The following is a 22,054-nucleotide window of genomic DNA, read 5'->3' on the forward strand; positions in this document are numbered from 1 at the left end:
ATTATGTACTAAATTTAGCCGAGTTTGCGTAATTCTTAATAGAATATTGTTGGAACAAACTTGGACATGCACCACTGGCTTTTCATGTGCATAATTTGTGTTTATTATCTCGTGCTCGGCGGTGTAGGAAAACATCGTTAGGAAGCCTGCTGTGCCGGATGATAATATGCCATATGTATATACATCAATTAACAAGCATTATCGCAGCGAGGTGGAGTAAGCTCCAAACTTCCTTCCCGAAATATGAGGAGGCCTTAACCTAGGTGAGACATTTAGAGGCTGTTTGTCTTAATATTCAACTAAACTTGCAAACTTACTTGAGATAAATCAATTATCTACATATTTTTAATCTGTTTTGAACAAATATTGTGTTCTTCTCGCTTCGCTATTCCAAAAACTTTTTTGCAAGACTCTGCTGTTCCCCTTTCTTCACCGCAACATTTTACTCCGATTTACTTACAACGTATTCTTCTCTTCTCAAAATATCTTATTAAATTTATAAAAGAAAAAGGGGAATAATACTTTATCATACGAGAGGCATTGTGCTGTGATATGCCGTGTATTTCCAAAAGCAATGTGTATAGATACTAAGAGCACCTTAACACAAATTAAATAACGACAATGCATTCAAATTTATATTTGGAACAGATTTCGAAACGTTTTTTTTATTTAAAAGATTCTAAATATTATGTCGCAAACTGTACCTACTTATTGCAATAAATTGCTTTTCAATTATTCAAAAATCGATGGTTGAGTTTTAAATAGCTTGAGAGTCGATTCAGAAATGTGGCATATTTCCTCGCGGCAGCGCCAGCTTATTTCAATTAATTTTAAATCGTTTGAATTAAATTAGACTTCATTAAAGCAATTTAAATTTGCGTCGTCGTTGCCGTATTTTCGTAGATAATGGTTATTTTAATGCATTTAACCAAAAAAACTATATATTATGCGAATAAATCTACGTCTCGTTTGAATTCCTGCTTGTGATTCACGTTTATAAATCAAAGATATGCTGTTGAATTTTTAGTGGTTTTTTATTAATAGTCGTCTAGGCGCCGATCGTAAAACTTATTTAGAACTACTTTGTAAATATTTGTGTTCATTTTGCATTATAATCTTTATTTTAAAGTTGCATTTAATTATTTTACATTCAATGTAACTGGTCATTATAATTATATTTAACACGTTGCTGCGATTAACAACATTAAAGAAATAAAATCTTATATTATTTAAATAATTTGTTTACATAAGAATTATATACTTAAATTAAATATAGCATTTCTCGTTGAATCGCCTTTTTTGTTATATCATAATATGTTTTTTTTAGTGATCATTGTAATTGATGCTAGGAGTTCAATACTTGTAAAGTTGCAGACTAATTTAAGTGCTTCGTTTCTTTGTAACTCTAACTTTTGAGTGAAACAAAGTCCCTATATACATAATAAACGCTCTATATTTTTTTAAATTATTATCTATTTGAAATAACAAAAAATTTGTTTTTTAAAATTAATATAATACTGGTTGTATTGTATTAATTTTAACCCAATGTTATATTATTTTCGAAACTGTTTTGCCATGTGTCGTTAAAGTACAACGTTCGGCGTTCTTTATAAATTAATTTTAATTAAAGAACTACATAAATTAATTTCATAGCCACTATTTTGGCAATGAAGACAAATAAAAAAAAATTAACAACAACTGTGGCGGCAAGTTTTTTATTACGCCTCTATAACTTACTTTTCGCAGAATGAAATGAAAATACGAAATTTGCGTAAGTTTGCGCAATGTTTTGGTTTCTCTTGAGTGTATATTACATAACTAATAACTATTACAATTTTTATTTCACATTTCACATAAGGGCTTATAAATAAGCTCAGTCAAGACAAGAAATAACTTATGCAATAAATAATTAAAGTAAATAAGGACACTAAGTTTTAATTAAGTTTAAGAGTACAGTCTGGTCATCCTAGTTAGATTATTAGAATAACCTGTGTTAAAAATGGATTACATTATACGAGTATGTTCTTGTTATATATATATATATATATATATATATATATATATATATATATATATATATAACTCTTATATATATTTGTGGAGTGTTCTTTTAAATATCTTGATTGGTTTTGGTACCTTACCGTGTGATTTGTTGGAATCCAATATTACTGCGTACAGCAAAAATTAAGACGGATCAGATTTATTTATTTCTTAAAGCACACCTCTGTATTTCAACTGGTTAAGTTTTTTATTCACGTTGGCTGAAGGTCGTACTGGTTTTTCATAAATGTAAGCATTTTTATTTACTTTAATTTAGGAGTCAATTTATTTTTAAGCTGTGGTAATTTGCAATGTTCCTCTACACGACGTTTAGGAGAATATTTAAATTTATATTTAAAAGCATAAAAACATTTTATTGGATTTTATTACCTCCTACTACTTTATCAACACATACTAGTAATAGTAAAGTAGTAACAGCCTGTGAATGTCCCACTTTAAAAAAAAAGTTTTTTTTTTCGAGAAGATGGTATAAAGTTGGTGAAATACACATGTGGCAGAATTTCAGTGAAATTAGACACATGCAGGTTTCTCACGATGTCTACCTTCACCGCATAGCACGAGATGAATTATAATCACACACACACACGTACTTGAAATTAGTTTTTACTTAATATTAATGACATTTCGCCTATAAAATATTGCACTAAGTACTTCACGAAAATGGACGTCAGCCAATTCCTGACAAAAATTAGACCACGAATTTTAATGGAATGCCGACCGGAGAGAAAACAAACACTGGACCGTCGGTTGCGTAAAAAACTCAAATTGTTGTCATTTGCCCACTCCGGGATTTGAACATACGACCTTGAGATCTGCCGTATGAGGTAGCCATTATTTTAACGAGGCAGTTACTGATATGTAGGAAACAATAGTGTGTATATTCAATATATTAATTGCAGTTGCATCTTGGTACCTGCATTTGTTTTCAAATACAATTGCAAGTTTATGTCTGTAATAGACAATACGCATAATAAACTATAAAGTCTGTTGTATTCTAGGTGTGGATTGTGTACCTTAATTGGTTAATCGATGATAAGTATCCATAACGATCCATTGTTCTATTATAGCGCGTAAAATGTACTGATTTTGAGTTGAATACTGATTAGATAAAGGTAGATAGCCTGGGCGAACGCAAAATGTAATTATGGAGCGACGAAGAATCTGAATTGCATGTTTAACGTATAGAAATTTTTAGAACGCCATCGCGTCTTGCTGTTTACGTGACCGGAATCTAAACAGACTTGTCTAGATTCTTACGGGAAAGTTTTTTTTTTATGTGGATTTATTGCGTGCTGTTTAACGTGTCAAATTTTTTGATAAAAAAAATCTGTTCAAGTTTATTCTGAACTTTGTACTCGTGCCTTTATAAATTATTTAGGAAATCTTTTAGAGATGAGAATTATATAGGTTTCTTTGTAAATATTTTTCTTAAGCATACATCAGTGGATAGGTGGATGAGTGGATCAGTGGATGGGTGAACAGGTAAATGCGTGAGTGGTTGATTTGGTGGATACAAAGATGAATAAGGTTCAGTTTCTTTCATATCTAACTATAAAGATTTTTAATTGTGTAATTAATTATTACATATATAATAAATTTCGTAATAAAACTGATTCAAGTTTTAACGCCTAAATTGGAACTAATAATCGTAAACATGCAAAAATAACTTTTATATAAAACATATTTCAATATACACATTATTTTACGATTAAATCGATTTAAAACGATTCCTGCTTTTAATATGGGTAGGTTGAAGTCGTCATCAAGTTTAATATGGATCTATAGTGTCCCATAGACAAGTCTTTATCGTTTATGCATGGCGGATTTAAAATGAGACAAGATATGCTTTCATCAGTATGGCTTTATTTATTTACACCGAAACTCAACTTATAACAATGTTAGTGACGTTTTCTCGTCCATGAAGATCTTTTGTCCGTTTATTGGCTCTAGAGCATGATACCATTGCTCGAGCTACGTGTTTTGTTCGAATAAAAGGCAACTACGAAGTTTTATGACAATAAAAGAAGACAAATGTAGTATACAGGCTGTATTTTTATGGGTTATTATTTTTTTTTACAAAACCATGTTTGAGTTTGACACGAGAATGAGTATTCAAAAAAATATTTCTTATTTCAGCATTCTCGGCATGACATAACTTTTAACCCGAATGACTGTGACAGTCAAGTTGACATTGCCGTGAGAAAATAAAGGAAACGATACAAATAAAACACGAATGTACGAAAGTAAAATAAATGTTTCTTTTTTATATTTATTTTAAAATGAGTTGTATATATTTATGTGATACACAATTATATTAGTTCCTTAATAATAATTATATTGATATAAAAATATTATTGTAAATATATACTTTTATTAACAATAAACGTTAACCATAAATAGACTAATTAGTAATTCGTATAATAATTGTAATAATCTTTGGACATACCAAAACTACTTATAAAATATAATTAAAACACGCAAATAGTGTAATCTTGCCAACTGAGATATTTCTTAGTATTATTATTTAAAACCTGCAACTCACGTTTTTCGTTTTAACTCTTATAAGTATTTTTAAGGTATTAAAACTTCACAATTACAAATATTCAAAGTCAATCTATATTCGATCAGGAATCTGTGGAGACTAGGGCTAGTTGTTTTATACTTTTTAGTCTTTTTATCTTTAAAAGTTTAACATTTTAATATTTTTTAAATTGACTTATAAAGTATTGTTAATATTTTATAACAATGTTGAATAACACTAAGCATTTTGCCTTTTTTAGTAACCGTTCGAATGCCCTTTATCTTGTCTCATCTAATTGTAATGTTTCAAATATGTGTTTATATAAGAAGTCGACAGTTTTCCCCCAAGCAACTAACGTCTCCTCGTCTAATTTCAAAACTTCGATGAACATTTTCATTATAACTCCCTTTAGATCCTGTGAATAAATGTATCAAAATAAAAAAAATGCGTCGTCATCTATTTAATTATTACATATATAAAAGTATTTCAATATTTAAAACAGTTTCTATAATAATATAGTTAACTTCAAATAGAAATACATATATATCGTCAAATAAATTATTGTAAAGTATGAATTTAATGCGTTTTATCAGTAAGTTGCATAAGATCAAATAACCATAGGCACAATTTTATAATTTTGTCCTGCAAAAAAGTACGATACCTTTATAAAAAAAATATAAAACAAGTTAATAATACGGAAGTATAAATATAAAAAAACGTGCAATTTTCCGTTAGGCGCGAAAGCATCTAGTCTTGAGTTAATAATTTTTTTTAAAAAAAGAGTACAGCTACATAAGTTAGCTTATATAAATTTAGTAGGTAAGGATAAATAAGAGCAAAAAAAAAGTATGTTTGTTATGTATTTTCACTTTATGAATTGTTTACGTTTAAAGAATTTAAACGCTTAAAAGTTTACTACAATAATTGAATGACATCTTATAATTGTTTTTTTGTTAAAAATATTAAGCTCAGCGGTTACTAAAGGTTGAATGCTAGAAGGGTTTTAGTAATATTGGACCTAACTTTATAAAAAAAGCATTTAGTACCGACCGACCAGGGTAACTCTCAATTTTTACCCTTGTAAATAGAGTTTTTATACTTACATTACATTAAAAATTTATACTTATATTAAAAATGTATACTTACATTAAAGTGCTTTTCCTCTACTTTTCGTCTCCCGTGTGACTCCCCTAGCTTGTTCATCATGACAGCAACTACTTCTGGCTGATTGAGGTTGTCCACTGCTGAGCTAAGAGACGACATCAGGTTGATAACGTGCGCTTTAAACTGATGATTCTGACTGTATTGATATTCAGGTAGATTACGTATCATTTTAAAGAATACCTTCGTCTTTGGATTTGCGTGGAATAATCTGTTGAAAAAAATATGTATTTCCCTTAGTGATCTTACTTTACTATTTGATTTTGTTTCATTTGCCCTAATATAGAAAATAATGCAAAGGAAATACGTCCACTTGCCGGTTTTAAGCTACAGGTTAGAAAATTTAAATAAGGCAAATATTTGGAGTAGCAATTGATTTATTACGTAGCATTGCATCGAAAACAAATATTTTGGGATATTTGACATTGAAATTTTGTCCATGTGTATATAATATTTAAGATTGTGCCAAATATATTGTCAAAGAAAGTGGTATGCGTTTAAATTAATATATATCTCTAATAGAAGATATATATCTTCTCTTTTGGTTTGCGTGATTTTTATTGATTTCTTTGATCTCGCAAAATCAAAGAAATCTATTATATTCTATCAACGTCGTGCACATCTGGCACTGACATGATTATCTCTTAACACGAGTGCGATAAAATTTTTATGTGCCATAAATTGAATTGAATGAACTTAATTACTTGTTAAATCAATGATTTTTATAAATCATTAACAACATTAATTAATACTTAAAAAAATGAGATGTTCAATAAACACGTTAAGCAACCGGTTCTAAAACCGGTGTGTATTGTTAACACGAGAAAGGCGACATAACATTCTTGCGTATTTTTGGAAAAGGGTACGGTGCCAGACATTATAAAATATAATCAGCGACATGGTTTTGAATAAACATTTTAAGTTTATATAAAATAATCATTTAATATTTACTTAATTTAACTTTAAAGCTGGATAAGTAATGGAATGAAATTGTGTTATTGTGTTTTTATAAGCGAGGTTCGTTTGAGTTGAGTGTTGTTTTATTTCTAGGTTGGTCAAAGGCCAAATTAAGGTTTCTTAATTCATAGTACATTATATGCTGAATACATTCTCCAAATTATATGAAATTTTAACATTATAGGTTAAATTAACTGAAAGTCCAAGGCTTGTGATTCTCAGAATTCTTTATAACTTATGAGGATATATTCGTGTCATTGTAGCAGCTGAATAAAGCCAGCCCATCTCGGTTCGTGGGTGTTGTGAGCGACGACTCCCTTATTTTGTTTAATCGCATTCATCAAGCGAGTCGAACCAATCCAACACCAAAAGCATTCTCTAGTAGTATTGGGGGTCGGTCGTTAAGGTATGCTAAACCATTTTCATGTGGTTTACAAAATTGAATAAGATAAGGGTAAGCGAATGATGATACTGTCTTAAGCCCAGGCAAGCCCTACAAGTGTTTAATTTGAATTTACAATTCATCTGTGCTTGACTACTGCCAAGGAAAATCTTCGCGGGGAAATACGTGCAACCATAGAACAAATTCTGTTGCTACAAAACTGCATTATATGTCATTAGTTTTCGCCCGCGGCTTTAAACTTATTTCATACCAAATTTCATCAAAATCGGCTTAGACGTTTAACTGTGAAAGCGTAACAGATATACATACATACAGACAGATAGACACAGCTACTTTTGCATTTATAATATAAGTAAAGTCTACAGATATATAATGATATGACGTTTATAACATTTTGGCTTCCTGCTTCGGTCCTTAGATCGTAGCATGAAGTTACGAGTATTATGCCTATAACTTCCTCAATAAAGTGTCCATCAGAAAATTAATATTTTTTACTACCGCGTCCAACCATATAGACTTCAGCTTTATAATGTAAATATATATAATTTTATGTAATTGAATATAAAGTATATCTTTATATGCATGTATTATACCTTGTGAACAATTCGATACCAGTCGCAACAGGATTGGCTCTTGCACGTGTCCAAGATTTCTGCACCGCATACACATCTCTCATAGTTAACCCTGATATTTGATTCATATTGTCTGGGTCACCGCCCCACCACAGATGACTCACCCAACCACCCATCTCTAGTTAATAACGTAATCTTTATTAATTATTGAGGATGAGATGAGAATAGAAGTATTTGTTTCTTTTAATTTTTTTACTATTATTTTAAACTAGCTAATGCTTAAAAATTTTAATTAAAAAAAAATATACTGGCACACTCACTTCAAGTCGGAACTCAATATAACAAAGTATAGTGTCAAAATAACTATTGAGTTGGCCCACACTACGGTCTTGTCCAAAACCAGATTTACATAGAGTCAGAAAAATGGTCTCTACATTTACAAAAAAAATACTTATTTATTATATTTAAATACATATTACTATATGATTTGTTTTGTACAAGCTTTTTCTTTGTTTAAGTCACATCTTGCAAGCCGTCGTCTTGGAATGTCTTCCTCCTACGGAGTTGAAACTTTTCATGTTGGTTCAGTTCCGAGAACAATGCTTTTTTATGGTAAGCATGATGTGATTCTTCACCAAGGATTAGACCCCGATGTAGGAACTCCTTAACGGTCAACGGCATAGAGATGAACGATGTATGTAAAAGCGGAAAAAGCTGAATAACAAGCTTAAGATTAATTTATTTAGTCTTAAGGTTAAAAAGCTAAAGAACGTATGAAGTCGTAAATTACATAGCCGTGTTTAATTGACACGTTAATGAGTTTTATTTTGCATTTACGCCTCGCTTTAATTCATTTATACTAATAATGCGAGCTGTAGTTATATGAGTGTTCTTCGAAATTCCAAAAGGAAAGTGGAAGTTTGTTTTTATGGAAAGTTCGTCATTCTTGTTGTTAGATGCTGACGTTCCGGGGTCTTTAGTATTTATTTGTCTTTGTGTAATTAATTTGTCACCACGACTACATTATAAAATAAAGGGGATAGATAGAGAAATTATCCATAAAGCCTAGAATTTATATAAAATCTAAAATGTACTTGGCTTTATGCAAGCCCGTCTTGGTAGGTACCACTCACTCATCAGCTATTTTCCCGCAAAACAGCAGTGCCTAGTATTTTTCTTCCGGTTTAAAATGTAACTGAGCCAGTGTAACCACGGTCACAAGGGGCATAACAGCTTATTTCCCAAGTTTGGCGCATTGCTGATGTAAGGGTGGTTATTATTCCTTATAATGTCTATGAGCGGTGTTGATCACATAGCATCAGGTGACCCATTAGACAGTCAGCCTATTATATATAAAATCGTCCCTTAGATGTTGTTTTTGGGACCCCATATGATTAATGATTAATATATATAATAGTTTTGATTCGTTAGACGACAAAATATTATTGTCACACTTGAAACTGTTTTTGCAAATTCATTTATACGTTTATTTGTTCGGTCCATTTTCACATAAATATACTAAACGAATATATTAACATATTACTATATACTATTTTTATATAGTACTGGAAAACTTCGCATATTTATGAATATAATTAATAGAATACCGGTTTTTCACAAATATCCACGATGAAAAGAATTAAGATTGGTTTACCTATCTCGTTGATCTAGGGTGAAAGTTATATAGCTGCTAATCCGAAGGTCCCTAGTCAGCCCGGGTTAGGACAGTAAAAGTTAATAGGTTTTTCTGTTGAGAAATTCTCTAAAGCAGTCCGGAGTTAGGAAGATCCTGCGCATGATTCGGGTCAAGAGTCGTGACGCGCTATGTGAGAGTCACCGTTATACCTGTTTAGATAGCTAGTAGTTCATTTCTAGTCAAAATAATTCACATAAGCTTACCTTGTATTTGAATTTAAACCAAATATCGTATTTAAACTACACGTGGTTCTTTTTTTAAATAAGTCGTTAAGCACGTGTAACTCGTGTGACTGTTGTCACGATACTAACAACTCACGATATGATCACACAGACTATTATATTCTTATCGATTTAAAGATGTATAATATTTTTAATAAATCAAATTAAATATAAATATCGTGTCATTGACATTCCTTCCAATATTATATATTATATACGAAAGAGTTTGTTGGTTTGGTTTATTCCAAAACAACAAATCGATGTGATTTTTGTATTGGGGTGGGTTTTAACTAATACAATAAGCAAGGTACGATACAATATAATGGTATAAATACTTTATAAATAAACCTATATAAAATAGTAAATGACATAATATATATGAATTAAAATGATTTTACAGATTTCATCATAACACGGACGGCTATGTGACATGACCACAGAGAGTACAGCGAGACCAACGGCTCTACGTGTTTTCCGAGTTAACTCTGCCATTTTCCAAACTCCATGTGGTTTCCTACTCTAAATCTATACTGCAAATGAAATTAACAAAATAAAAATAATCTAAAAGATAAGCTAGATCGAACAATTACGTAGTCATTTACAAACCCTTTATGTTTTACCCGAAGTTTTTTTACCTCATGTTTGTGTATAAAAATAAATTTGAATTAAAAAAAAAACAAACAGTGATCTTTGTTCTGTATGTTTTTATTTATTTATTTAATTATAATTAACTTAATAACTTAATTATATTTATTTAATTATAATTCTATCAATAGTGGACAAAATATCACGTGAAAAATAAAATTACATTTTAAAAATCATCTTGGTAAATGTTCCACTAATTACAGGAATTAGTGGAATTAGTGGTATTATATAACATCTAACAAAAGTCTCAATATTGCATTATGTATAATTTATTTATTAAAAGCATATAAATGGTAATTTAATAAACGTGATTGCATAAACTTTAAAAACAATGTATACACTTTTATAAATTCTTTAGTATATAATATGTGAATAACAGGGGCATAGCTTGCCCTTGATGGGCCCTATATCAAAATTTGTTAGGAGCCACGGTTTTATTTAAAATTAAAGTAATTGTAAATGTCACATTGCTAGTATAAGACCCTTCTCCTTTTGACCAGAGGTTATGGAGCTTTTTCCACCACGCGGCTCCAATGTGGGATGGCGGATAAACTGTTTATACAAACAACAGTAAACTTTACTGTTTAGTTTTATTGGAGTTTATTCATCTGTACAGATCCATTATATCTTGACTGGCTCTCGAGCATAAAAGTACAGCAAGAGCTTTCATTACATAATATACATGTGTGATATGAGTAATTACGTGTATCACCAACTTTACTGATTGAATACTTCAGTATTTTTAGTAATATAAATTATTTTAAAATATAAATTATTTCATAATATAATAAAAAAAACAAGTATGTATACCTGGGAGAAATGTGAATTATTTTTATTTCTACTAAAATATAAGCTTGAAAATTTCACGCACTCTCATCTCGGAAGCTTAACTTCGAAAATATTTGATATGCGTTGATTATTTTCGGAAAATGGAGAAATGCGATGTGAGCGTCTCTAATATACGCATTTATGAATAATTCAGTTTTCGTCTACATTCACGCTCATTTTATTACTTCTAAACTTACCTGTACCTTTTCTTTCTATATACCTTTATTTTTTTGGTGTTAGGTTTACGATATGTCACTAGTTTTATTAAGATAATGTCAGAAACTCGATAAAACATTTCTCAAAATGTATATCGTATATATTTGCTTCATATATTTTTTAAATGAAATCAATTATAATTATATTATAATAATAATATCCTTTGACATTATTCACACACGGCCATCTGATCCCAAACTAAGCAGAGCTTGTACTATGGAAACCAAACAACTGATGTACTATATATTATATTACTTTTCTTTCGTAAATACATACTTATATAGATAATTACACCCAGACTCAGAATAAACAGACATGTTCGTGTTCACAAATGTCTGTCCTGGGTGGGAATCGAACCCACAACCTTCGGCGTGAAAGGCAAGTCTCTCACCAATTTACCACTAACCACGCCAAAAGGCTCGTCAATTCAGTTTATTTGCTTTACTCTACATGCGGTGTTTTTAAATAAATGGACAATAAATGGACATAATAAAATCACTATTGTACTAAATACTTCTTATTTGAAAGCCCGTCTCTAATTATGGCAGTGCTATGCCAAGTAAATAAATTAGTACATTACCTGTTGCTAGAAGCGTTTACATTGTAAATTGTAATCAAGACAACGTCAGTATCATGTTTAAGCATAGGTGACAAAATGTATTTCAACGTCATTCTAATAATAAAATTCGAGGCAAATAGCAAAGAATTGACGAGTAGGCAAGACTGGTTATGTATTAAAAAAATTTTTAAGGTAAAACTACCATAATTGTATGATAAAGAAAATCGAGCGTGAGAAACAAACACATATTATGAAATTAAGTAAACAGAGAGCGATTGATTTTTTGATATTTATTAAATTTGTATGCTTTTTGATGTATTGTTCATGTGGACCAACGGCTTTACGTGCTTTCCGAGGCACGGGAGTGTACACACTTCCAACTTTCAGACTCGGGGCTGCTACTGAGCATTTTCTGACAGAAAAACCCAATAACTGTTTACTGGCCCGACCTGAGAATTGAACCCAGGACCTCCGGGTCTGCGGCCTTACATCAAGCCACGAGACCAGTCAGAGTCAGTCTACAGTCACTACAGTCAGAGGCAGTCTACTAGTATAGTTATTATCGTACATAATGTTTATGATTTGTATTAATTGTTCAAAATAAATAAATAATAAATAAAAAAAAATACAAAGAGAAAGAGAAAGTTTCGTTATTAAAATTTATCATGGAATAGAGATTTATAAAGTCTAATTCGTTTACGATTAAGTCGAGATCCACGTTAACTATCTACAGAAACATCTTATATATAACAAGATTCATTGAGTTTATTGTGAGCAGATTAACTTTAAACCTAGCAGAGCAGAGCAACGAGGCGGTATATATATATATGTATAAGCGAAATATCACTCATCATAAGATCCCCTAAACTATCCGCCCGATTGACTTGAAATTTGTCACAGGTACTCCTTCCCGGACGTAGACTTACTAAGAACAGGTTTTACGCAAATCCTATCCAAAATACATTTTTCTTCATATCTACTAGTGCGAAGCCGGGACGATTAGCTAGTATTATATGTAACTGATAATTTGTTAAATAAATGCCGATGGGTGACTAAATAAATAGTTTCATAATATTATATTTTTATTATATAACAGAACATTGTAATATACAATCAAATATGATTATAAAAATATCATAATTAATATTTAAGTAACAATAAATTGAAATAACACAACATTAACAATTTACTAAATAATTCTACATTATTATAATCTTTGGACATATAAAAACTCGTTTTAAAATATTATTAAAATAGTTAAATACTAACTATATATACATAATAATATCAAAAGTCATCGAAACAGTTTTTATAACTAAATTTACGTTAGTCAATAATAATTTACCGTTATTTTAAGCGCTTAAAATAACTGTAAATTATTACTAAAATATACTTAAATTTCTATAAGAACTCACTTCGTATTTCATTCGTAAAATTTTGAAAAGCGGCTTATGGTGACATGATATTTTGACACGTGTATCCTTTAAATTTGATTGTAATTATAAATAAAATCAATGTCGCACAGTACATTCTGATGTTAGCAAATGTGCTCTGCGGTGAGCTTCGAGATTGTTCTTAGAAAATAACAAAGCACGGAGCAAAAACTGCATATTAATTACATTTTGTCTTTATTTTTTACAAACGTTGCTTAGCAGTTTAGTCAAATACTGTGATTCCTCTCTTTCTGTCAACATTGATTTGACGTTCAAAAGAAGAAGACAAAGTATTGTTTAAGCTAATCGTCTGCTGAAGATCGTTTATAAGTAAGGCTGTTAACTATTAAGGCGTTTCAGTGTGTATTGTAACACAAATGTCTTTTAAAGAAATATAAGTTTTATGCTTGTTATGTCTGAGTAAAATAATACTATTATTATGGTCTTATAGTACCTTATTGACGCGTTAATTTGTCTCATCTCCTTTTAATGTTTCGAAGATATGTTTATACCAGAAATCAACAGTCTTCCCCCAGGCTCCTAATGTCTTGTCATCTAGTTTTAAAACTTCGATGAACATTTTTACTATAACGCCCTTTAGATCCTGCAAACCGAAGTCTGTTATAAAAATACTGTATCCGTCAAGTTTTTACTCAAATACCTTAAGTATTTAAGGTATTTGAGTTAAAAATCTTAACAAAGCAAAAATGTTGAAGAGATCGTCATACAAGATTTCTTAATACTCGTTCGTTGCTTTAGAAGAGTCTTTAGTACGGTTCAAGACTTGTAGTTTTGCGCAAATTGTGGAGGCCATTCGAATTACATATTTGTAACTAAAAAACTATGTATATGGTGTACTACCAATATGTTGTATACGATATAAATAAGTGTGAAACAAGGGAAACATATTTAAATAAGTACATATTCATTGTCATCGACACACACACACACATATACATTCTTCTATCGAAAACAGAAAATGATTCTGCACCCTGAAAATTTTGAATTTAAAAGGTCACTGCACTATCATTTTAATTCTGGAAAACTTTTGCAATTACCTTGCTACTAAAATATATATCAGAAAGAAGTGTCAACACAAACTGTCACTCAAATTTATATGACCCTTGTATGAGGTGTTTATACTTACATGGAAATGTTGTTCTTGTATTTTTCGTTTCCCGTGCGACTCTCCTAGCTTGTTCATCATTGCGGCGACAACTTCTGGCTGATTGAGGTTCTCAACTGCTAAGCTAATCGACGACATGAGATTGATAACGTGCGCTTTAAACTGATGATTCTGACTGTATTGATCTTCAGGTAAATTACGTATCATTTTGAAGAATTCCTTCGTCTCTGGATATGCACGGAATAATCTGTTTGTGAAATTAAAATATTATAAATTAATATTATTTTCCACCAAGTATGGTCTAATTAACTTGTCACGGTAAACGTAAATTTTCTAATGGCAAGTAAAAGGTTAGTTTTTCGTGTTTTTATCGATTTCTTTGATTTCGCTAAATCAAAGAGATCCTTTATATTTCATCAAAATTATTCGTTTGCGGTGTAACGCATATCTGCAGTGCTATTCTGTAAGAACCCGTGAAATGTTGACAGTTAACTTATGGTGATACACTTTATCGATGCGTGTTATAATTATTATGCTCAATGTCGTATATCACTTACTGATATTTCACGACCAATTTCTGAGATGAGGTTCCAGTTTGTTCTTACAGAATATCCCTACTGATGCTGACCTGCTGATTTCTAAGCACAATTGCAGTAAGAATTTTATTCGCCATAAATTGAATTGAATGGACTTAATTACTAGTTAAACAATATTTTTATATATCATTAACAAATGTAAAGAACTGGAAAATGAGGTGTTCGAAAAACACGCTAAACAACCGGTTTGTAAACCGGTATGTATTGTTCAGATGAGAATGGCGATATTACATTCTTGCGTATTTTTGGAAAATGTGTTAAATATTATAGAATATTATCGGCGACATACATTATATACGTATATAAGAGAAAGTATTTATTATTTAGATCGTTAAAACTGAAGGTTAATTGTAAAGGAATTATTCCCAAAATAACTGAACTGGTTCCATAAAAACTAATTGAATTAAGAGTTATTGTGTGCTTGTAGCCGAGATTCGTTTGTGTTGGTTTATTTGTAGATTGGGCACGATGAATGTATGAATGGACGATGACAGGGTCAAAGGCCAATCTAACGTTTCTTAATATACCGACCGTTAGTTTATAATAAATCTTGTCACATTAGAAACGGTCGAAAAATAATAATGAATAATAATACATATTTTTTTAATATTTCAGTTTAATTTCATTTTAATTTCAGTTAAATTATAAATACACTATTATATTTTTTAACTCGCATCACCCACTAAAAAACCAGAAAAAAGCATGCTATCATGATGATAAATACACTAACTTAACCTATTCTAAAATATATAAGCTATCGAATATTTTATCGAATTTTATGTCACAGTTTACACACTGTCAAGCAGTTAGTCTCAAAATATAATAGGCAAGATACATACTTGGTGGTAAGGTTTTGTGCAAGCCCATTTGGGTAGGTACCACCCATTCATCATTCATATTCTATCGCCAAACAGCAATTTATAGTATTCTTGTATTTCGGCTTAAATTGTAAGAGACCCAGTGAAACTACAGGCACGAGGGACATAAAATCTTATTTCCCAATATTGGTAGCGCGTTGGTAATGTATGGAATAGTTAATATTTCTTGCAGTGCCAATTTCTTTGGGTGGTGATTATCATTTACCATCATTCACCGTTTTATATAAATAAAATAGGTTGTCAGTTTGCCATTTGATAAACTGATTACCCATTTCATTTATATAAAAAAAGCTTTCGTAAGATTCACTTATCCCAACCATTGACTCATCAATGAATCTTTCACGTATCATGATTGAATCATCTCGGCTCTTACATAAAAATGTTTTATTTTTATGAAAAATACCTTTTTAACAATTCAGTCCCAGTAGCTACAGGATTGGCGTTTGCTACTGCCCAAGATTTCTGCACTGCATGCACGTCTCGTCTGGTTAACCCTGATGTTTTGTTCACGTTGTCAGGATCACCGCCCCACCAGAGATGACTCACCCAACCACCCATCTGTATCAAAGAACACAAGAATAAGCATCGACTGGCACAATTCAGGTTTGTTAGTATTTGGGTATTCGATATGGAAATGTATGTATTTAGAAGCATTTTCTTTTCTATGTAGTTATAATTTTAGAAATAAAATCAAAAACAATCAAGTCTTTTTATAATAATAATTTTATTTTTTTTGAGCCGGTTGGCGTGGTTGGTAGAACACTTGCCTTTCACGCCGAAGGTTGTGGGTTCAATTCCCACCCAGGACAGACATTTGTGTGCATGAACATGTCTGTTTGTCCTGAGTCTGGGTGTAATTATCTATATAAGTATGTATTTACAAAAGAAAAGTAGTATATGTAGTATATCAGTTGTCTGGTTTCCATAGCACAAGCTTTGTACAAGCTTAATTTGGGAACAGATAGTCGTGTGTGAAAAATGTCCCAGGATATTATTATATTATTATTATTTAACAATCAATAGCACAAGTTTTAATTGTAAAAAAAAAACTAATAGCAATCTTACATCAATAACTGCTATATTATGGTTTATTCATTAGAAAATATAAAAAAACGCAAAATTTTAACTTTCAGAACGTTTCATTTTAAATATATATATTTAATATGTAATCAAATTAACACATACTCAGGCAGTGTGATCGTTGTCTTAGGAATGGACTTTACAATATATTACAATAAATTTTACAATAAAAAAAACGTATTTATACTCAATATGTCAAAGTTATTAACAAAAATAAAACTCACGTTTAATACACGTCTTCCACTCAAGGTGGTCTGATTAAGATTTAATAAGAGCTTCATTTAGTGATCTATTAACATATGACCCTATTATCGAAGTTAGATATACGGTTTCAAGACGATAATACTCGTAGTAGCTATGTTCTTGTTTATTGTATATTTTATGAATAGCTTTTTTAGTGTTTCTAGCGTTTCTTTCTACCTAAATAAATACAATTATGAATCGTCGTTTCAAAATATTATATTAAATGTAGTATTTGATGATGAAATAGAAGTAACGAATTTAAATAGATATAAAACACAAATCATTTTAAATAAATCTTTAATATTGAATAAAAGAATTAGGTCCCTGCTGAATTATAATAAATTATAATTATATTGTCTTTGTCAATACGTAAATACTTTTTAGAGAATAATAAAAAAATTGTACTTTTATGTACCTTTGACATAAATTTTAACTGTAATTGTTATATCGTAGGAATTCATAAATCTCATTTATATAATAGCAACAACAATAACAAGAAACTGAACATTATATCAATAAAATCTTGCAATATTTCTTGAGCACTCAATCAAATGTTGCAATTATTGATTGGTCACACTCATATATGCGTATTGCCTTTTATTTTTGCTTGTAACACAAAAGTGCTCCACGTGAATGTCATTCAAGCAGTTTGTTGAGTAAAGACTTTGTACAAACACTTCGATCCCGTCGGCCTTGCCAATATTTGATTGGGCACTACAATGAAGAGAGCAACGAGCTCGGGACTTTGCGTAAAGCTATAAATTGTAATTAGATTACTCTTACTTTCCCAATGATGTAGGTGTGAGTACGTTAAGCGTTAATGTTTTTTTTGTTAGGAAGTCAACGGTTCGCAATTATACATTCTATGAAAATTCAATTTAAAGCTTATGTTTAACCTTGTTTACACACTTATAGGCTAATTCAATATTCAGGTTTTAATACTGTACTCGACATTCTTTGTTTTTAATATAAAATTATATAAAACAATTTAGATTTTTTTTTACACAGGTACGAAATGCCTTACGATTTTACTTACTGAAAACACATTTGTACTAAATGATATTTATGGCAGGTTAAATTAAAAAAAAAAGTAAGTTTAATAACGTTACAGGCATATTATCTAATTATACTATTAATTAAAGCTTCAATAAGTATTTGTTTATTTTAATGAGATCACTCATTGATTGATTTTGCTCAAACTTTAAATTCTTAGAAAAGGTTAAGCATAACGATAACCCATTAATACGCAAATGACAACTTGGCTGATAAAATAAAATTATATACCTAAATTGAAAAAAAAAATTAAAAAAGGTAAAATGTGGAGGTTTTATAATTAAATAGAAGATTAGTTTTAAAAATTGGTTAATTGTGTCGTAAAATGTCGAGATAAGATAGAAAAGTCGAGATGGCCCAGTGGTAAAAACGCGTGAATCTTAACCGATGAACGTGGGTTCAAACCCGGGCAAGCACCTCTGAATTTACATGTGCTTAATTTCTGTTTATAATTCATCTCGTGCTTTTCGGTGAAGGAAAACATCGTGAGGAAACCTGCATGTGTCTAATTTCATCGAAATTCTGCCACATGTGTATTCTATCAACCCGCACTGGAGCAGCGTGGTGGAATAAGCTCCAAACCTTCTCCTCAAAAAAAAAAAAAAGGGAGAGGTGGCCTTAGCCCAGCAGTGGGAAATTTACAGGCTGTTACTGTTACTGTACTGTACTGTTACTGTCGTAAAATTTTTACATCTACACGACTTTTTATGAAGAGAATGTACAAATTAGCTTGAAGAACTTTTTGCGTTTGTAGAAGTGTAATGCACACAGTGACTAAAACCGGTATAAACTAGATTGCGCTTGCCTCCCCTTGTAGTCTCATAAGTAGCCAAAGTAGCGATAGAAGTGATCTGATGAATGCTATGGCTGAAGAAAAATTGAACGTAGAGGAATGGAGAAGTGTTTTTCTTTCTATCGAAGAGTAAAATAAATTTAAATCATTATTATCACGAAGGAAGCGAAAGTGAGGATGACTACGAAATGTTTGGCGTTGGCGAAATTAAAATGAAGTACTTAAAAATAAAAAATATAAACAGTATTTGGTTATTTAGACCCTGTCCAATTAGTTATTCACTTTGTGGCAATTGCTTTATGTCGCAAGTGTTCAAGATTGTGTACAAAACTGCCTAAACTTCTTGAATTACTTTATTTGTCACTTTTACATACATTATAATACAGCAAATGTGTCCGTTTTTTTAAACATAATAATTATCATGCTTCACAAATATAGTTAGTTTAATTTGCTGCAAATTATAAAATCTAAATAATCGTTTTATATCCATCCACTTATAAATAAATAAATATCATTAAAATGTATAAATTAAACAATCCTAACTACGTGGGTTTTTTACATCGAAAATTAAACAACCAAATAAATATTTATAAGTTTTATTACAATAATTATTATGTTTTTAAGTAAAATTAAATTCGTTCTTGCTCTTTTATATTCAAAAGTCTTTTATAGTCCTTTCTAATCACATCAATCTTCAGGCGTCACTTAATTATATGAATCCTTTAATAATTCGATCATCTTGTTAGATGTAAATGTTGGTCTCGCATTATTTTTGGCTCTACACCCTGCTACTAGTGCCTATATTAATTTGATTGCATTATATTGGCAGTGGTATGGTGGGAGTCTGAGAAATGTGTGGCCGTGCTCTGGTGCTATTTCGTCCTAACTCTCACTTCGACATAGATTCGTCGTTTTCGCCATTATTGCAAAGCCGGTCAATGATGTCCGGCTTTTATTTGGTTAGCGTTGGTAAATTATTATTTGGCGGCAAATTTATATTATTTTGATTTTAATTATAATAAATACAATGCATTGAAAATGCCAATATAGCAAAGATTTTTCATTCAACAGCAAATATCGATAATCGATACTACATACCGATTAGTGTCAATATTCGAATCGATAATTAACTATTACGTTACGCACTCACTAGCTTCATCTGTCAAAAAGTGAATACAAACGCAAAATGCCTCCAAACTGATTTAGAACTATACATTATTCATCTACTGTCAATTCGCCGTTTTTTTAAACTGTAGGAACTAAAGGAACACGCTATAAGGAGATAATTATGCAATTACGCGCCTGATTAAATTACTTTGGAGTATTATCATTTTTACTTGTGATATATTATGAACGAGCAAAAACGTATTATGAACATATACATACGCGTATATAAACACACACACTCGGTTAAAAGGCTTTGAAGTTGAACAATTGCTTTTATTTCTATCAATAATGCTTGATATAAAATTTTGAAGCAATACTTCTGTTATCTATACTCATAAATGAGGAGATATTTTTTTGTAATGTCTAACTGAAAAAACTACTAAACCAATATACATAAAACTTATACATAAAATATTATTATATAAGTAGCTACACTTAGACTATTTGTGTGAGTTGCATGAATTACATATCGTCGTATCTGTGGTTAACGCTTATTATGTTACCTACTATGGTTACTACCTTAAAATGTTCACGAAACTCCATTAGCAATTATTTTGGTTAATATACAACTAGTAATTTGATATATGATACGATTACTTGCTCTTAATATTCTTATAAAAATAAATCCATAAAAGTTTTTTTTTAAATAAATGTTTGTGACGCCCATTTATGTTATTCGATAAACACATTTGTTTGTTCGTTCTATTTTCACATAGCAAAACATACTAAATTATTTGTCAACAAATCATTATAAAAGCGTTATACCGTCGGCATCGATAGAAGAGACGTAAGATATTTTTGTATTGTATTGAGAAACGTAAAGAAAAAATTTCTAAATTTCATAAGATTTTTTTTGTTATTTAAAACATTATGTGGAATATACATTTTTCATTTTATCGTTTCTAAGTGTATGAGTTATTATATATGTAAGTTTTATAATAATTTAAATTAGAAATGTATTCTTTTTATTTTTAAAATAATAAAAAATAAAAAATTTATATCTTACTGTTGTTAAATTTTGTACTTTAAATCTCAAAATGAACATTTAATTAACTTTAAAACTGTAATTAACATTGAATATGTAAAATGTTCTTTGTTTAATATGATATTAACGAAAATGTACATGTATATAACGAAAATGTACTTACCGTGTATTTAAACGAAAATAGTATTTAAACAACACGTGTTTTTTTTTAAATACGGCGTTGAGCACGTGTATCCCGTGTGATGATTGTCACGATACTAACGGAACAAATATAATCATGTATTTCTTATTATGTTTTTATCGCTTTAAAGACATTGTATCAGATTTAACGATTAATTTATTTTAAATATATCAAGTAATAAAATATTTTAACGTTGTCCGATTATATTTGTAAAGGATAATTGCGCTGTATTTTTGTGTAATTTATAGAACTTGACTATGATTTCTTATTTGAATATTGTAGGTTTCCGGAAACTAGAGACGTTAATAGATTATTTCTTGCTTATAATAATAATATATTATAATAGTAAAAGTACTTAAACAACGATTGTTCTTAAGCAATAGTGTTTTTTTATTGATAGTGATCCTACTTCTAGTTACTTACAACATCCAAAGCCCTTTTTATTTTATTATTTTTTTCGCTGAAAAAACTCATTTACGCGTTTCATTCACATTAGGTGGGGTTATGAGGCCCACCCACTAAAATATCGCTGGTTTTTTACTTAGACCCACTCAGTCTTTTCGGGGGACGTCACAGGATCGCTTGCGCATACTACCGTGACGTCCCAACGGAAGGCCCGCCTCTACAGGCTTCAGTTCTCAGGATACAGACCACTTAGCCCCGGCGATAAACATCCAAA

At 30.4% G+C, this 22,054-nt stretch overlaps 2 protein-coding genes across 6 annotated transcripts; both read right to left on the minus strand.

Annotated features, from left to right (window-relative positions):
- Nucleotides 1-4,486: 4,486 nt before the first annotated feature.
- LOC126770840 (uncharacterized) lies at nucleotides 4,487-9,668 on the minus strand. Of its 2 annotated transcripts, XM_050490440.1 has the most exons (5): nucleotides 9,575-9,659; nucleotides 7,996-8,389; nucleotides 7,697-7,853; nucleotides 5,729-5,954; nucleotides 4,487-4,997 (listed from the first exon to the last, which is right to left on the minus strand). In XM_050490440.1, the coding sequence occupies exons 3-5, from the start codon at nucleotides 7,849-7,851 to the stop codon at nucleotides 4,860-4,862; spliced, it is 519 nt and encodes a 172-aa protein (XP_050346397.1). In that variant the 5' UTR covers nucleotides 7,852-7,853; nucleotides 7,996-8,389; nucleotides 9,575-9,659; the 3' UTR covers nucleotides 4,487-4,859. The 2 variants fall into 2 exon arrangements, with proteins under 2 accessions (XP_050346397.1, XP_050346396.1); XM_050490439.1 differs by lacking the exon at nucleotides 7,996-8,389 and having other exon boundaries at nucleotides 9,575-9,668.
- A 3,251-nt stretch (nucleotides 9,669-12,919) lies between these two features.
- Nucleotides 12,920-21,448, minus strand: LOC126770838 (cytoglobin-1-like). Of its 4 annotated transcripts, XR_007669492.1 has the most exons (5): nucleotides 17,178-17,257; nucleotides 16,277-16,431; nucleotides 14,421-14,646; nucleotides 13,234-13,877; nucleotides 12,920-13,199 (listed from the first exon to the last, which is right to left on the minus strand). XR_007669492.1 is itself a non-coding variant. In XM_050490436.1 (4 exons), exons 1-4 carry the CDS (start codon nucleotides 17,232-17,234, stop codon nucleotides 13,740-13,742), a joined length of 576 nt encoding a protein of 191 aa, XP_050346393.1. In that variant the 5' UTR covers nucleotides 17,235-17,257; the 3' UTR covers nucleotides 12,920-13,739. The 4 variants fall into 4 exon arrangements, 3 of the variants coding, with proteins under 3 accessions (XP_050346393.1, XP_050346395.1, XP_050346394.1); XM_050490436.1 differs by having other exon boundaries at nucleotides 12,920-13,877; XM_050490438.1 differs by lacking the exon at nucleotides 17,178-17,257 and adding an exon at nucleotides 17,059-17,157 and having other exon boundaries at nucleotides 12,921-13,877.
- Nucleotides 21,449-22,054: the final 606 nt, after the last annotated feature.

The sequence above is a fragment of the Nymphalis io genome, chromosome 9 (assembly GCF_905147045.1).
Source record: "Nymphalis io chromosome 9, ilAglIoxx1.1, whole genome shotgun sequence".
NCBI lineage: Eukaryota > Metazoa > Arthropoda > Insecta > Lepidoptera > Nymphalidae > Nymphalis > Nymphalis io.

Excerpts from the sequence above, each read along its gene's own strand:
- LOC126770840 (XM_050490439.1), bottom strand. The coding sequence starts at position 7,851 with ATGGGTGGTTGGGTGAGTCATCTGTGGTGGGGCGGTGACCCAGACAAT. Across the intron at positions 5,955-7,696 it reads GGTATCGAATTGTTCACAAG|ATTATTCCACGCAAATCCAA; the intron begins GTATAATACATG and ends TTTTTTCAACAG. Across the intron at positions 4,998-5,728 it reads TAGAGGAAAAGCACTTTAAT|GATCTAAAGGGAGTTATAAT; the intron begins GTAAGTATACAT and ends ATTTATTCACAG.
- LOC126770838 (XM_050490436.1), bottom strand. The coding sequence starts at position 17,234 with ATGAAGCTCTTATTAAATCTTAATCAGACCACCTTGAGTGGAAGACGT. Across the intron at positions 16,432-17,177 it reads GTGGAAGACGTGTATTAAAC|ATGGGTGGTTGGGTGAGTCA; the intron begins GTGAGTTTTATT and ends TCTTTGATACAG. Across the intron at positions 14,647-16,276 it reads GGGACTGAATTGTTAAAAAG|ATTATTCCGTGCATATCCAG; the intron begins GTATTTTTCATA and ends TTTCACAAACAG.